The 18135-nt window shown below is 40.2% G+C and overlaps 1 protein-coding gene across 11 annotated transcripts in view; it reads left to right on the top strand.

Annotated features, from left to right (window-relative positions):
- The window catches only part of TENM2 (teneurin transmembrane protein 2), a 2247577-nt gene that overhangs the window by 2161690 nt on the left and 67752 nt on the right, over positions 1 to 18135 (top strand). For all 11 annotated transcript variants that reach the window (XM_059733461.1, XM_059733468.1, XM_059733466.1 and 8 more), the window contains one exon: positions 13950 to 14160. In XM_059733461.1, the coding sequence (XP_059589444.1) occupies positions 13950 to 14160 (211 nt within the window). The remainder of the gene's footprint in view (positions 1 to 13949; positions 14161 to 18135) is intronic.

Genomic DNA, 18135 nt, shown 5'->3' with positions numbered 1-18135 from the left:
AATCAAATCAAAGTGTGGAAGATTATAGTGAATATTTCACTTTTTAAAAGATTAAATTTAATGGTCTCTCAGATGAATTATTCCTAGAAGTGGTACATTTGTCCTTGTCTTGTTAGGAGTTTTGCATGATTATTCTGTTTTGCCTCTATTATTATGTCTTGCACTCATGGGAACTCTGTGGCCATAACTGCAAAAGTGAAGTGAGCTTCTAGGATATCAGAGGATGTCTCACAGGTTTGAACACTTTTTGACAGAATCCAAGTGTGGCCCTGAAAAATGCACTAGTCAGATCACACCCAGATTTGCTTAACTAGTCCTTTTTTCTAAACCTGTTAAGATCTTCAGTGGTGCTGAGACATTTTGCTCAGAAAGTTTCAAAGGGAGGGCTATTTTTAAATGTGTTTAGAAAGAAGTCTGATTAAAGATATGCTTTTGGAGGGGGAGGGGGGGTGTAACTCCCTTTTAAAACCTTCCCCTTTAAAATCTTTTTACATGACAGTGATTTTTGTTCTCTCTCTCTCTCTCTCTTCTAAAATCATTTGAAGTATATTAAGGTATTAATTGTGGCCACTTTTAAATCTAATCCTCTTCCTAATCAAGGCCTTGGTAGTTTAATAGTTATTAAGCATTTCTGGGCAGATTATAAATAGTTCTTTGAGATTTTATGTTGAACCAAAGAGTCATATAATTGTGATTAAATATATAATCCCCCTAAAACAACTTGCATAACTATTTAAATCACCATGGATTTAATTTGGGGAGTTAAGGGATTAGAGACAAGATTTAAAGGGATGGTGAGAAAGGGTACTTTTACTTTAAGTTCATATTTCTTTTGACTTCCTGTGTTAAATGAGCAGTTGGATTGTGTACAAGCCTATTCAGCACTATCATTCCTCTTCAATTTTTTTGACCTCTAATAATTGGGCTCCTTCTAAATTCTGAAATGTCTAGTCAGATTTTACTGTAGGCCTCATAGCACCTAGAGGCAAACCTGTCACTGTAATGCAAAGCAAAACCCTCATCTCTTTCCAAGGCAGCTAGTCTACTTAGGCCTTCGGTAAACCACTGCACTCAGGGTAAAATTCACCCCCTCAGAGGGGTCCTCATCTCTAGCCTGATGGCATAAAAATTCTAGAAGTTAATTTATCCACCATGCTGCCAAAATCAATTTTTGGTCTTCAATACCAGTTTCCTCCAGTAACTATTCCAAAGCCACGTAGCAACTCTGAGTGCTTTCACATGTACTGGGGATACGTAAAAAAGTGGCAGTAAGCATTTTTAGAGTAGTGGTTCTCAAACTTTTTTGGGTTGCATAACCATTTAAGAACTTGTTTTACTGCTGCACACCCCTTGAGTCTGTGTTATGGATAATAGATAAAGCAATGCCTTATATCACTACAGCTACATTGTAACCTCTCCAACACCCTAATACATACGAAGTTATTCTGCATTTTTTGTTTTTCTTCCCTTGCCTCAATTTATATTTCCCCTCTCCCTCCTGCTTTCCCATTCCCTTTCCTTTCACAGGCCCTCTACTTCACCCCATAGCTCCAGTTTGAGAAACACTGCTCTAGAAGTGACTGGGTGTCACAAACTCTGGGATCTGTTTCTGATTTTCCTGCTACTTCATTTTAACACCCGTTTCAAAGCCCATATCTCTGTGCCTCAGTGCTCTTGTGTATACAATGTTTGGTTTCCCTATTGTTACCCATTGCTTAGAAATCTACAGTAGTTGTCCTGTATTTTAACTGCTGCAGCATCTTGTACTTCCTGGCTGTCATTCATTGCCTTGCAGCCAATCAAGAACTGTAATAGTCTCCAGAGAGTTTGGGATTTGTGCTTCTTGTAAACACTAGAGATTTTATAAACGGGATTATATATATCATATGCATATCATTCTAAGGATTAGCATTGAGGCACCCAAGTCTGAAAATGCTGGTCTTAGTTTAGTTTCCCAAGCTGTAAAATGTGGACAGGAATTTGTATGCTCCCCACAGAGAGACAGCAAGGATTATGTAGCTAAATGGTTAGAAGAGTAAAGCTTTAGGCAAAAATGTATATCTATTAGGAGCTCTTTAGTCTCATGGGTATCTTTACACATGCTCTGGGGTGAAGGGGGAGGCATTTTAATTAGAGCAGCTCTTAAGAACCTCTGTAATTAAAATGCTTGCAGCATCTCATGTATTCAGCATCCTGCTCTTCAAGATCGCAGCAGGGGTGCTTTAACTAAAGCTCATTCGACGAGCTTTATTTAAAGCACCCCAGCCAATGTTTTGAAATGAAGGGATGCTGAACACACGTGACACCGAGGCTGCTGGAGCATTCTAGTTAGAATCCTCCAGCTGACTTAAATAGTCAACTCAGTTAATCAAGTCTGCTCCAACGCATTGTAATTAGAATGCATCAGAGCAGGCATCGGGCACATGTATAGATGCCCCATGTTATTTTAGTCAGTGCGTGCTGTCTTACTGATTGATTTTTTATTTGTATCTTTGTTTTTCCTTTTTAATTTGGAACTTATAAAATGCTGAAAACATTGCAAAGTATGAAAAGTCTTCTTAAGTACTAAAATGCCTACCAAAGCCTGGTATAGAAAGGAAATATTTCCATTGGGTTCAGTTCTCTATTCTCTGGAGATTTCCTACTGCAGCTGACATTGATCAGTGGAGAGATGAGGATCAATTTCACTTTGAGTCCCATCATTCTTGCGAATTTTCTACTAAATCTGAATTCTCTGATATTTCAGGGGCCTTAAGAAAGACCTCCATCCTTATCTGAGCCAGAAATCCTAACTTCATGCAGCACTAGTTCTTTCTTCCCAGGTCTCCTCTCCTGGTCTCTTCTCTTCCTTCCCCTCTCTGACTTCTGTACTTCAAACTGCATTCTTTCCTCTGCGTTCTTTCCTCTTCCTTTCTGTCATACTGCCTGAAGATCTCTAATACCATCTCTTATGAGTGAACCCTCCAGAAGTTTCCTTCCCCTAAGGCTAAATTGCAGCTATCCTGTGTGCCTAACTAAGATGAGGAAGAAGGTACAACTAGTTTCTTTCTTCCTCTGAACCAATGCAAAAGGTGGCAATAATATTTGTGCACCCCAAATTCCACAGGTTGGAAAGTCATCTAATGTTGGTGGCTAAACTGTTCTTCTAGGGGATGGGTGAAAATCAGCCATTTCCTGAATAATTGTGATAGGGAAAATATTATATACCTCTTCTATTAGCTGTGCTCCCTTCCCCACGCCTACTCTGGAGGCATTATGCTTTACACAGTGTAATAATCCCCTCCTTCACAATTTAAAGTTGAGAGTCTAAATTACATCCTCAAATAATTGATTAGCTCTTCAATCCTTAACTTAACCCTTAATTTCCTTTCTCATTTTATAATAATTTACTTATTTTATAGTACTTATTCTTTTGGTAGGAAGGAAAAGCAGAAGAGATGTATCAATCAACCCCATGCAAAAGAAAATATTGAAAGAGTTGAGGAGAGGGACTTATGTGGAGCCTTAAGGATGACTAAAGTTGTACTGGCAAGGTCATTCAAACTAGTGAGGTCTGACTTCTGCTGCTTGCTTTACACCCAAATCAATATTTTTTGTATTGAAGCAGGAGTAGGGAAAAACGGAGTAGATAACTAAACATCTAACTGGACCATGCTAAACTACCATGACTCAGGGCATAGCTTCACTGAGACGCTTCATTCTTTGTATTCTTCTAGTCGATCCAAAAAAAAGCTCATAATGACAGGTGCAGCATAAAGCAGTAAGCTGAATTGAATCAAATGAGGTTTTTTTAGGCAAACCTGGAAGTTTTTCTTGTTTTGTTTTTCAAATTCCTACCCAGGTTAGTTCTAATTTAGTGACACAGGGCCATCTGTCAACCCTCTGTATGTGAATATGCTATGCCATTTGAGAAAGGTGTACACATTTCAGAGGGCAGATGTACCCCCTCAGTCTGTTATTGTATAGCTGTAGCGTAACTACAAAATGTAGTCAGTGATAATTCTGCTTGGCACAATAGACTTAAGATAGTCAAGGTCACCTATATGCTCAGGTTTGAGTTGTCTCCAATTTAAAGATAAAATGCGTTTCTAGAGCAATTTGCTGTTCTGTGTGGTGCACTTGACCATTGAAAGGTTACATGTTTGGTTTTTCTTAGAAAAAATCATCTCTGAAATTAAAGAAAAAAGACAATAGAAAAATAGAAAGGATCTTGCCCTCTTTCAGTAAGCTTTTGGACAAGCTTTGCTTTTAGAGAATTACAAATCCTGTGATTTGATACTGCATCAGGCTCATGACATTTAAGATAATACAAGTATTTCACAGCACAAAAGCAAATCATGTAATTTAGCTTGCCTCAACAAGCACTGCCTCAGCAGGGGTCCCTAATTCATCACAGACAAAAGATTTTATGAGGTTCTCAATATAAAAACCCACAATACCATGTGAGCAGAAAGCCTCTCCAGCGCCAATACAATGGGCAGTGTATGCAGTCATTTTTAGAATATCTGATGCAATGAATACTTGAAATCCATTGATAATTTTTTTGGGGGGTGGGGCGGAGGATGTTGTTCAAACTTTTAATAAACTCAAAGGCGCTTTGTGTATCTAGGCTGAATTTTAAACATTTAGGAAGTGTTAATAAATCTGCATGCATGATTTTTTTTCAGGCCCTTTCCATTCTCAAAGGCCACAGCTACACGAGACACTTACTGCGCAGTAGTTTGTTACTACTGCACCGTAACATTGCATGACATGAACTGTAATGCAATGTGACTGCGCAGTAGTAACAAGCTACTGCACAGTCAGCATCACCAGGAAGCCATGTGGGGATGCTACTGTGCAGTAATACTTGGGTATGCAAATACTAAATGACTGTACATTAACAACTGGACAGTCACCATCTTGTGTAGATGTGGCCAGAGCATCTACATAAATAATAACTAAATGCTTTATATATAAAATCTTCCTGTGGGGTAAATGACTATGTGATTATACAGCTCGTAGGGAAACCAAGGCAGAGACATTAGGCAAGTCCCATTTCATTTGTATGCACCCAAGTGCTACTTCATTGCACCAAAATGGCACTTACATAGCTATCTTTGGGCATGTAAATAGGGCTTAGGAACATAAAGGTGAAATAGGATTTGAGGCTTAATGACTTTGTATTTCAATATATCTACAGGTATCAGTAGCTATCTGGTATAGGTTGGAGTCAGGTATGCATGCTCTTACAGATCTGTTCATGGACAATATTTGGGCACTGAATTCCCATGTTCCAAGGCAGAGCATGGATATGGAGTGTGAATTTAAGGAAGAGCATGAAAAAGTCTTCAGGAGCCTGTGGAAAAGCTGGATTAGAGGCATGGCTATGTTGGCAGCCACAGCTAGGATAGCTCTACAGCCTTCTGTTCTTCTTTCACCCTGATGCTCGTATTATATGTTGCTTTCCTTTAACTGCTTGAATTCTGGGTTGCACAGGGGCCCTCAAAGTAGGCACAGAAACTATAGCTCATTGGCCTATGCTGCTTCACACTGGCTGGTAAAGCTAACCCTTGCTAAAGGAACTTTTCAGCACTGCAAGAACAATTTTACCTACACATTTTGTCATTGAGGCCACTCTGCTTCTCTCTGGGGTTATGATTTGCACTCCGGCTTCTCCTGAAACACAGTCTGGCCTCTGGTGGAGGTCTGAAGGTGTTGGAGCAGTCAGCTTGGCCCCCAGCAAGTTTCTGTCACACCTTAAAATGGAAATATATTTATATAAATTCTTATAATTTATACAGAGTCTTTTCAGCTTGGCTAAGCACCAGGCAACAGGGGGGAAATGAATCTACAAATACCTGATGTCTGTTAACAACAAGAATGGTGAGGAATTATTTAATGTGGTACCTGGAGGTCTAACCAGTAGTAATAAGATCAAGCTATGAAAGTGAAAAGTTAGGCTGGATTTGAAGAAAAAGATCCCTGATTTTCATTAGGTTGTGGAATACTTTACATGGGGAGAGTGATATGCTCCTGAACAGGACTAAACTAAAATATACATGTATAGACACCCTATGAGAAATAATCCTCCACTGGTAGGAGAAAAAAAGTAATCTGATGAACCAGGCTCATTCTCTGCAAACCAGGTAATTTGTCCATATAGTGAGAAAAGAGGCTTACAGCGTATGTCGACATGGCACAGTACAGCACAGTGGAGAGATAACCCAGGTACTTCTGTCCTTTTATAGCAGCAGAGATTTTGGCCCTAAACCTTATACTACCTGACTAATATTTAAAGTATCCGTATACATACACAAAGAGAGAAAGCAAGCAAGAGAGAATATGGGTGTGTGTGTGTGTGTGTGTGTGTGTGTGTGTGTGTGTGTGTACATACCCTCAAACACAAATACAACTGAATATATTGTTCTGAATTTAAGAAAGGAACATTGGTTGAGTCAGAGTCATTAGTGACCTATGCTCTCTCTTTCAAGTAGTGAACATTATAAATTGTACATCAGTTCTTGGCAGTTTGTGCTGTCACCATCACTAACACATTTTTGCAAGGACGTTGAAATGTCTGTACAAACCAGCCCCAAGTTCCAGTGCAGTAGAATCAGTAGGGACTGTGTCACTATGAGTTTATATTTTGGCTTTTGTCTTTAGGACATGCTATAAATACATAAGTAAAGGGAAAATCTTGGTTTCTTCTATTTGCTAGTATAAAATTAGTTCTTTTTATGTTCTGTGGCAGAGAATCTTCCATAACAGACCTGTAAAGTCCTGCATGCAACTCTACTCAGCTTAGCCTCAAGTGGTGAATATGGCCATACATCAAATAATAAAGGGAGTTCCTCATAGAGTAAGGGGAGCAGAGCTCCTTTAGATAATATTGGTGAAAAACCTTACTGCATCTCGCTGTGTTCAAGGACAGAGACTTGATATGAAAAAACAGCTCTTGGAAAGTCATGTTTTTTTTCTTTCTAACTGTATCACTCAGTAGAGAAAGGAAGTCAACAGTGAAGGGTCCTGTGTGGTCAGCAGCGCAGATATCACTATCTCTGCTGGGAGCTTGTTAGGCCTTGCAATGAAGAAATTGATCAAGAAGGGGAAAATAACACCAAATCACTCCAGAAACACAAAATACACAAGTGCACAAGTGATTATTTTGTTTACATTTAATATGTTAAAAGTCTAGTTTCATGGAGCAAAGTTAGAGCTGCAAAAATGCATATGTATTGATTAGCGATAGGCAAAGGAAATGGATATATTTGTTAACAAAAAGTGAAGCCTTAAAAATGAACACAATTGTCACTTAATCTGTTGCTGAAAAGGCTTGGTAATTTGGAAAAACCAAGAGTAGCAATGAAGAGCTAATTTTGTGCTGCCAGTTTAAATCAAATCAGAGCCTCCTATTTCCTTCTCTGCTGGGCTAAAGCCAAGTCAAGAGTACTTTCAATTATTTCAGTCTTACTTTTAAATTGTTGGAACGGATTCAACATCATGTTGACACCCATATACAGTAGTTTACCCTGGTGTGCAGGCAAGAGGGTTTCAGAACTCCAGTAACTAGGCATTGCATCTTTTAACTCTGACATGTCCACTGTAAAGATCAGTGGTACTTTAAGGAAACCAATTAAAGTTTCTTTCACTGTATTACGAATAAAGAAGTTCTGAGTGCTGTCTTGAAGGCCCAGAACCTGACAAAAGCCTGGAATACAAAGTTAAAACAAAACAAAGCTACTATATAGTAGAAACAGATGAAGTTCATTGCAAAGTTCTCTGTTGCAAAGTTAAATCATTATGACAGCTGTTATGTTAGGCAACTAACTCTAATAGGGTTGATTTGGTAATAAAAGTGTTTATTGGCAGAAGCTGACAAATCTTCCCATTTTCCTTTAAATGACATTTAAAAATAGATAAACACCAATGGAATTATGTACACTTTTATCCCTGTGAATGCAGATGGTCAGGAAATGAGGTTACTGGCTGGCAAATTTTGGCATAAATGGAATATAAATTCCTAAGCATCTTCATTCTTGAGACATTTCAAAGAGATGAGTTAAATGCAGATAGTGCACTGCCTACATAGGCAAGCAGAATGCCTGTTATGCATTCAAAAATAGTCATCAATGAGACTCACATGTGAAAAATTAGGGCCTAGGGGCTAGCCCCATGCTCCCAAAGCTGGATCACTGCTGCTGGAGCCCCGGGAGGTCCCCAGGACCCCAGGTAGGGCTGCTGGGGCCAGCCCAGGTGCTGGTCCCAGCCTCCCTTACCCAACCTGCAGCAACGTGCTGCATGCCAGAGTGTGCATGCATGGGGATGACTAGCAGTGGCACAAATATGTGCTGCTGCTAGTTGTCCCCAGGGAATGCACCTTTCCGCTCATGGGCTCATGCCCAAAGGGACCATCTTGATAGTCTGGGAACACATAGGATCACCACTGTCCCACAGCCTTCAACTTTGAAATCTTCACATGTATCCAGTTGTTGGCACTGGATTTGTGACCCAGATACCTTGTGCCGGGTGGACCCAAACCCTCAAACTGACCATGACTTCTTTCATTCGATAATAGGCAAATTGTATTGATATGCAAAGATGGCAAATAAGAATAATGCAGACACAGAAAACAAAATAATCCCCCCACCCACCCAATTCTATATCTACTAGTCCTAGGGGTGTCACAGAGGGAAGGTACACCTGGCCAGTATGCGAGCTTTACCCTGTGGTTCTTTCTTGAATGTCAGATGTCAGCAGCCTGAAGATCGAGAGCAAGGGCCCACCGCCCCCCAGTGGGGTGGATGAGATGGGCTGGTGGTATGCCCTCTGTCCATAGTGGCCTTGGGTTCCCCCCTCGGGGGGTCATTTCTAGGATTGCTTCCTTAATTTTTGGCAAAAATTATCAAAGAAACCATTCTTGACAGGCTAACAGAAAGCAACATTCTGAAGAATAGCTGGCATGGATTTGTTGCGGGTAGGTCTTGCTTGACCAATCTCATTTCCTTCTATGACCAGGTGATGTATCACCTGGACAAAAGGGAAGTAGTTGATGTCATATATTTGGACTTTAAAAAAGCCTTTGACCTCATGGAAAATTTGGGCAAATGTGGCCTCAACTACTTCACAGACTGATGGCTGGGGAACAGGCACTGAGGTCAGACCCAGACAGTGGTAGGCACTCAGTGACTAGTGGCATCCCCCAAGGCTCTGTTCTCGGACCTGTACTCTTTAATGTCTTCATAAATGATCTGGACACTAGTTTCAAAAGCTAACTGGCCATGTTCGCTGATGACACCAAATTTTGGGAAAGAGTGTCCACCCTTGAGGATAGGCTGTTGATCCAGGCCAACCTTGATAGGCTTGCAAGGTGGGCAGATAAAAACCTGATGGCATTCAACACAGAGAAATGCAAGTTTCTCCACCTCAGGAATAAAAACCCGCGTCACAGTTATAGTCTTGGCAATGCTATACTCACCATGACCGAAAGAGACTCAGGGGTCATGATTGACCACAAGATGGATATGAGCCACCAATACAATACCACAGCTGGCAAAGTGAACAAAACTGTGGCTTGTATCTACCGATGCTTCTCAAGCAAGACCCAAGATGTCATCCTTCCACTGTACTTGACCTTGGTGAGCAGCAGCTGGAGTACTGCATCCACTGGGCTCCGCAATTTAGGAAGGATGTGGAAAAGCTTGAAAGAGTCCAGAGGAGAGCCATGCACATGATCAGAGGGCAAGAGAACAGGCCTTATGAAAAGAGGCTGCAAGCTATAGGACTCTTCAGCCTGGAGAAGCGCAGACTCAGGGGTGACTTGGTGGCAGCCTATAAGTATGTAAGGGGTGTGCATCAGGATCTGGGGAAACACCTGTCCACCAGAGCACAAGGTCCAATGGTCACAAACTCCTGCAAGACTGTTTTAGGCTGGACATAAGGAAAAACTTCTTTACTGTCCGAGCCCCCAAGGCCTGGAACAGACTCCCCCCAGAAGTGGTGCAAGCACCTACTCTGGACACTTTCAAGAAACATTTGAACGTTTATTGTGCTGGGGTCCTTTGACCCTAGCTGACTTCCTGCCCCTTAGGCAGGGGGCTTGACCCAATGGTCTTACGAGGTCCCTTCCAGCTCTAATGTCTATGAAATCTATTAAATCATTGATTGGTCTTCCTGTGACCATCATACTGTCCACGTTCTGTCCTGTCAGCTTATTCCTAGTTTTCCCAAACCCATCACATGCACAAATCTTAATTTGGTCATTTACCGGTGTCTTCATTTGGCCATGTCCTGGGCTCCTAATTTGGTCCATCCACCAAAACCAGAAATCCCACAGGCCCTGCAGTTCATCACTGTAGCCTAGCCAATGCTGCAGAGTCCTTTATCTCTGTTATGGGTACACTGTTCATGTTTTTAATTTCCCAGGATGAGTATACCTGCTTGTCCATTGGCCTCAGGCACAGTGTCTGCCTTGAAGGCTGTGAACCTTTGTCACAAACAGGCTTTTAGAAATCAGTTAACCCTGGACACCCCTTGGACCTATTTCTAATGCATATCTACTCTACCTACAAGCCAACTCCTAAAAACAAACCTCGAAATGTAGTTTTCTAGCCATCATCCAGGGCCATGCTATTTCCATTGGCGTTGTGCAAATGTAAATGACAGTGAAGTTCAGCCAGTTACATCAGTCCAGCATAAAATCATAGTAAATTAGGATTGGAAGGGACCTCAGGAAATCATTTAGTCCAACCCCCTTTCAAAACAGAACCAACCCCAACTCGTTCATTCCAGCCAGGGCTTTGCGGAGCCGGACCCTAAAAACATCCAAGGATGGAGATTCCACCACCTCCCTAGGTAGCCCGTTGAGGCCAACATATTGTTTTCATTTTCCTTTGGGGGTTTTTTCCCTCATATTTTGATGGATTTTCTGTAAATTACTCAATGTGTCTAACCATATTTTTATATGCATAACAACTTTATATATACTAGATACAGCCACTCTGATCTTGGAGAAATTCCATTGTTTATACTTTTGCTTTTGGTTTGTGTGGAAGGCTGTAGCCTGGACTTAAGTCATCCCCCATTAAAGTCAGTGGAAAATGGAAATAACTTCTACATGCATGCTGTAGAAAGCTCTGTCATTCACTCCTTACTATTTTTTTCTTCCAAAACAGAACATTTGGGGCGTTGAAAATCACCTTGATCATTGTCTTTTAGTAATGCTGCCCTTGACTTCTCATAGTAATAAAGCTTCACACTGGCCTAAAATACTCATTTAAAAAAATGTCCTTGCTTTCATATGAGGAGTACTAACATATCTGAATTGACCTGATGAGGATAATGAATTTAACATGATAAGAATAATGGGTTGCAGTTATCTTCTATGATGTATAGCATTATTTAATTCCCTTTAAATTACCATGAAAGATATACTCATTTAATGGAGTCATAGCTGGAGTTTGTTTCCAACTGCTTTTTATTTTTTTCAAAGTTACTGTGGGACAGTATAAATTAGAATATATTAAAAAGCAGATGTGCAGACAAGCAGATTATGTGTATATTTTACATTAGGTTACTGGACACTTTTAACATATTTTCAGAACTCTGGTGTGAAATTTGTATATTCACACACAACACACACACATTTGTGAAATTCATCCATTATCAAAGGAAGCATATGCTGGTTTCTTGCTGGTATTGAATGGAGATGTTTTTAGCCTCCCAGGTCCTGAACTGGCAATTCAGAACAGTTTGATTGCCTGCTTGATTGTTTGCGAGATAACTGTAAGATTGGCAGTGACAGGGTAATTTACTGAAGATTGCAATGTCAGACTATATCCAAGGGGGCTTGCTGGCATAAAGATGTGATTCTCATGACTGACAGGCCACTGGGAGATTGGTGTGCCAATTTAAAGTTCATGGTCTTCGGCTGCAGGAGCCCATAATCGTACTGCATGATGAGGTCATTATAGATATAACGTATGCTCACATACAGTAACAGGCATTGCAAAAATGTGCAGTAGCTTGAGAAGACAAACATAAGTTTATCAAAGGGAGTAATTTCTATCCTATGTTTTGCTTCTGCTATTTCTAATGTGTTGATAGGATTCTCTTGATTGACAGCCAGTTGAATAAAAGAACTGACGAGACTAAAGAGCGGACAATTTTAAGTTCATGGTTGTGAAGGTGTCACAAACCCAGAAAGAGCAGGATGCTGAGGAAAAAGTGCTCAGTGCTTAATAGGAAAACTGTCTGGAGTTATAATCTGAACCCAATGATGTCCTCACATTGATTATATAAAGTTTGTGGAAAATAGACTGCTGAAAAAAACAATCCCACCTCTAGGATGGAAGGGGCTTCAAGATGAATGGAGTTCCTAATGTGAATAGGCCACTGACCTTAAAGAAATCTATAGTTCTAACAAACAGGGAGTTCATCTAACTTAAGATGTTTCCATGGGTGCTGAATGAAGACTTGCCAACATATCTTAGCAGTTTTCTTTTAAAGTCAGACACAGTTATTTCGATCATAGGAGTTTTCACTTACTTCAAGTGCAAGCCATAGGAGATATGTGGCTAACTGCAAAAAGCAGAGAGCTCTGTTCCTTACACTCTTTCTCTAAGGTACAGTTAGTCTTTTTGTATATGAAAAAAATTGTAAAAAAGAAAAGAAAAAAAACACTAAAGATAGTCATTTTGTCTTTCTTCAGGAAAAAATTACATGGTTTTAAGTAACCCAATTGAATGATTATGGATTACAGTGTTCTGTACATGTCCAGGTTGCTCAAGCCTTCAGGTGTTCAGTTCCATCATTAGAGGAAGAATCTCTGAACTTGAACTTGTCTATCTGGTATTTCAAACATATTGTAAAATTGAATGATCAATTCTCATAATTCTGAACATCAGTAAATAACTGCAACGTTATCATTTATTTGCTAAAAGGAAAGTAGTGCTTCAAATTAATTATCACAAACTAGAACTTCAGTTAAATGTCATGTTTCAGATTAGTGAGGACAAATGAAAATGGTAGTGTATAACATTTATATTACATTTAATTGTAGGACCAACTTTGCTCACCAGGCTAGTGGACATGGTTAATATCTGTCTCCTAGTTGCAGATTCTATTTTTTCTTTCTAAATAGATTAAAATGTTCTTAAAAGCAGGTTTGATGGATGATATAACACATAGTTTGTTGACTGAACTCAAAAGAAGCATGATTGATTCCTTCTTATCCAAGCACATGATAGTCTAATAATTCAGATTTTGAAGGGAAGCATCCCAATTGCATTTCCATCACTGCTTTTCCATTTTCTTTTAACTAAATCAAGAAAAATCCCTTCCTTTTCCTCCCTATCCAAAAATACTCCAGAGCATCTCCACAGGAATTCTTTGATCATTAAATCCTGACCAGTAGAATTGAAAACCTATCTTCCTGATTCCTCCTTCCTCCTATTAACACTAGTCCCAGCTCTAGCTCCTTAAACTGGACCTCTTTGGGCCTGAATTTCCTGTCAAATGGTGTAAATCAGAAATTAACCATATCAAAATATAATTGGAGTTCAAGCAGAACGATGACAAAACATTCTTGGCCTCCTCTCTTTATTTGGCATGTTTACTCTCCCGAATGTTGTAAGGTTAAGCAATTAAACTGTGTTCACTATTTTGAATATGTCCCTGTAAGGCATAGATGGACACAACTGTATCTCTATCAAAAGGTGGAGCAGCAAAACTGCTCCACCTTTAGCCATACCTCATCCATGGTCAATGTTACGGCAGTTTAGCTAACTTGTATTGCCACAGGGTCATGCAAATGTGGTGTTTACAGCATAACAGCTACAGCATGTTCTTCCAAGTAGCAGCTCCCTCACCCCTTTTGAAGTGGCTAAAATGTACTTTTGTTCAGACCCTAATCCTGCGTATTTAGTAGCTCACTACAGATGGCTGAACTTTGATGATTCTTCCCCTTTCAGATGGCCTTGTGGACTGCCTAGACCCAGATTGCTGCCTCCAGTCTACCTGTCAAAATAGCCTGCTGTGCCGGGGCTCACGTGATCCTCTTGACATCATACAACAGAGCTACTCTGGTTCACCAACCGTGAAGTCGTTCTATGATCGAATCAAGCTCTTAGTGGGGAAGGAGAGTACTCATATAATTCCAGGAGAAAACCCCTTCAACAGCAGGTAGCAGTTATAAATATTACATTATATCGGCCTGGATGCACTGCCTGGATACATTCATCGTAGGGGTTTTATTCATGTTTTAATGTGAAATGCTGCTTTCAGGAGCTATATCCATTTTTGTCTCAGGGAACAATCCTATTGAGGGCACTCTGTCACAATTTATTACCATTGCCTTTATTTTATAACACTAACTTTGCATTCTGCCATCATGCCACAGCCTAGCACTAGGTTTCCTGCACTGAGAAGCATTTGCCCAGACTTACGCGAACACTACAGTTTACGAAGGGGAGAAATGCTAGTTTTAAATTAATAAGAAAATTGTAATTTGCAGAGTATAGATAGGACAAATATTGAAATATGGCTTTGGTATAATGAAGTAGCTTTAATGTTTTAAGGATAAATGAAATTAGGTATCTTTATTTTGCTGAATTATTTATTCATTATACAAAATCGTTTTACTTTTTGCTTCCACATTATAATGCTACCATACTAGATCAGTTTTCATCTTTTAGGCTCCAGGCCTACTCTGCATTTGGTTGCTAATTCTACATTTATAAATAAACTAAAACCCAATTCATCATTAACTTATATGTGATGCCTTAATGTCCTGAAAAAAACCTGTTTTACTTTTTACAGTTTTTTATTTAAATATGTCTATATTTTAGTCCTTCAATGTATTTTTTTAAGAACTTGATTAATAAAATAAACTTGTTCACATCCTCCTAGTTAAGGCAGCAGAACAGGCCATGAGAGACTGAACTGGGTCCCAGGGAATGGGTTTTTATTCCTGGCTTTGCTGCAGACTTCCTTTGTTACCTCAGTCAAGTTATTAAATGTAACTGTACCTTAGCTCTAACTGCAAAATGAGGAGCATGGCATATCCCTATGTGCCAAATGAGTCATGGCTGCATTATGTCTATGCTGCTGCTTAGATACTACTGTTCTGGATGATTCAGAAAACCTTAAAAATAAATAAGTAGAACTGTCTAAAAATGACAAAAAAAACCTGTTCCTGTTTTCCATTTAAATTTAATATTTGGTAAGATTTTCTGGCCACGTGTATAAATAGTCTAGTTATATAAGGCCCGTGTGTTTTTTGGGAGTGACCTTTTTTATTTTTGTAATTCATAACTGAGGTTTGAAGGAAGAAATTTAGCTTGGGGTCACTTTTCTAATCATGGCTTTGGTTGCCATCTTTAAAAATAGTGGCCATGGCTAATGAGATGAATGAATTGAGGTCAATTTTGATTTTGGTGCAACCAATTTCATTTCACCAAGAATGAACTATTTCAGATACAACAACCTTGGTTATACCAAAACCTGAAGTTCAGAAAAGTCTAGTCTGCCCAGTTATTTCCAAAAATTATGGGAGTGGCAAATTACATGCTCAGCCACAACCATGAAGATTGGAGGTTAGTTCTGTGGGAATACTGGTGCACTGGTCGACTGCCCATGCACTTCTCCGAGTGTTTCAACCACATGGAAGGGTCCAGACATTAACTAGATATCATTGCTCTCTTGAAAGCAATGTCATGAAATGTGAAATATGCAAAGTTAAATGTTATACACAGCGTCCAAACAAAAAAATTGTTATAGATGTGATGGATTGGTGCCAAAAAGTTTCTGACCTGGAGAAGATGCCAGTGATTCAGTTGATGCAGATCAAGCAGTGTATAGATATATTGAAGAGGCCCTTTGTGAATATGAGAAGAGGTGGCCTCATGTGAAAGGGATACTTAGCAGTTTTCGCACAGAAACGTCTTAACTCAATGCTGTAGGAAAGAGATATGAAGGTAGGCTGCATCCAGACAAGTGAACATGTGCCTGTTGTGGCATCTCAAAGCAGTTTGAGACACCTCAAGAGGCACTCTGGCAATGAAAAAAAATTTCCCAGACTGCATATTTGTAGCGCAGACTCTAATTTTGATATAAAAGACTCTAATATTGCTATAAAAAAAACATGCTGAGAAAAAGTGGTACAGGGCACTCTCCCAGAGCATGCCCTGAAGGAACCAGATGCTGGATCCTCCAACGAGACTCTGTAGCACCCAGCCAGAGCATCTTTATGCCTGCCTTGTGCCCCTGCCACTCCAGCATGCTGCCCACTAGCAGCTGGCCCAGAAGTGCAGGAACCTCTGCTGCAGTGCCCATATCATAGCCCAGGTGTGGGTGCGGTCTCTGTCTGGGTTTGACAGGCATGCAGCCATGGGGCCGCAGGTCCAAGGGGGCGGATGCTGGTGCAGGTGGCAGCAGATCACAGCCAGGCACCAGCCTCCACTGCCAGACTGCTGCAGTGGGTAGAGGGTGCAGGGGCCACTCTAGCTTAGGGCTCCTTCAGCAGTCCAGCTGGAACAAGGGACTAGTGTCCCCAGATACCAACAGGCTGGGCCTCAGAAGCTCCTGAGGGCAAGGAACACTGAGCTGCTTGCCAGGACAGCCTCTAGCTCCACCTGGCAAAAGATCTGGGAGGAGCTAGCAGGGTCAGTTTGCCCCAACTGGCACAATTTGCCTCACACCAAAGTGCATGTTCAGGCACGTGTGCTAAGGCACAAATCTTTGGCACAAATTTGTGCCATTGGTATTTGAGCTGTTGCAAGCACATGTGCCTGCATGTATGGATGTAGCCATAGTGGTCTTAAAGAATCAGCTGTTGCTGCAGGGGTTGTGGTTGCAGGTGGTGCACATAGAGCGTTTTCAGGTAAACATTACAACTGAGTAATGTGCCTCCACAAACTAGTAACAGAAGGTTTACAGAATATGTTAATCCATAGATACCTCCATAGGAATACTCAAGCAATTCACAGCTTGAAACAGTTGGTAGATATCACTACAAAAAATAGACATGATGAATTCATCTGTTCAACTACTTTTCATGAATTGGTACATTCAGTGTTTGAATAAGTGCTCAGTTGTGAATCAGATATAGCCACGTATTTTCCATCTTATATTATTGATGTTGAAATCCTCTTTCAGCATTACCATTGTCTGAGGAGTTGAATTAATTTCAAAGACTATTTATCAACTTGCCGTACAATGCTTCCACTATTAGCAGCTTATGAAAATGTCAACTATTTAACATATCTGTATTACTGGTAAATAAATGTATTACTAGTGAATGACAACACTGAGAGAAGATGAAAAGGTATACGTGGTTACAATGTTTCACTTACAGCAAACTGCCTGCAGACCAAGTCATTGAAATGACTTGAGCAAGGAATCCAAAAACAGAAGAAGTTGGGGCTGGATTAGATTTACCAAGAATCTGTCCAGGGTTGCAATCATCATGCTCAGTAAACCAGTTATTATGCAGTTAAGGAACAACTAAAACAGGTGGCTCATTTCAAGCAACCGTTGTATTGCCATCCAGAACTGGGTCCGTTAAGAATGGAGATGGACTGCAAGGTTGTTGATGCAGTAAAGACAGCTCTGGAAAAATGAGAGCAAACCCATGGGATCTGAATTGACCAACTCTTCACTCCCTTTGCTCTGGAGAGCAAGTAAATGAAGAAGTAAAGAAGAGTCTCCACACAGCCCATGATGAGGGTAATGTGAGGGTGGAAAACATTCTGGAGAAACTTTCTTCCAGAACTCAGTCAATACATGACACAAAAAGTGAGACTTTTGCAACAAAGAGAGCTGCAACTAGAGTGTAGGAAAATGGTTGACAGTACTGCAGTGAAATAAGTCATTGACATTTTAATCAGTGGAAAAGAGGGTACTATGACTTTAGAGGAAATTATGCAATACACAATTACTTCTGTGAGTCTTTTGCTCTTCCAAGCAAATGGGACATTCCACAAACCTGTCAAATCAAAGTTTATGAACCTCCAGTCAATCTCACCACCATCACATTATTGTGCATTAATAAATGTTGGAATGATATGGAATAAAGTCGCACCAAGCAAGACATGGTCTGAATATGCCCTCAGTTTCTTCAAGTATGTCACTGGCCCACACCCACAAGCAGTGGCATTT

This window comes from Alligator mississippiensis, chromosome 9 (genome assembly GCF_030867095.1).
Source record: "Alligator mississippiensis isolate rAllMis1 chromosome 9, rAllMis1, whole genome shotgun sequence".
In the NCBI taxonomy this organism is placed as follows: domain Eukaryota; kingdom Metazoa; phylum Chordata; order Crocodylia; family Alligatoridae; genus Alligator; species Alligator mississippiensis.
Note: the sequence above shows the minus strand (reverse complement) of the source record. Positions and strands in the feature narration are given on the sequence as shown.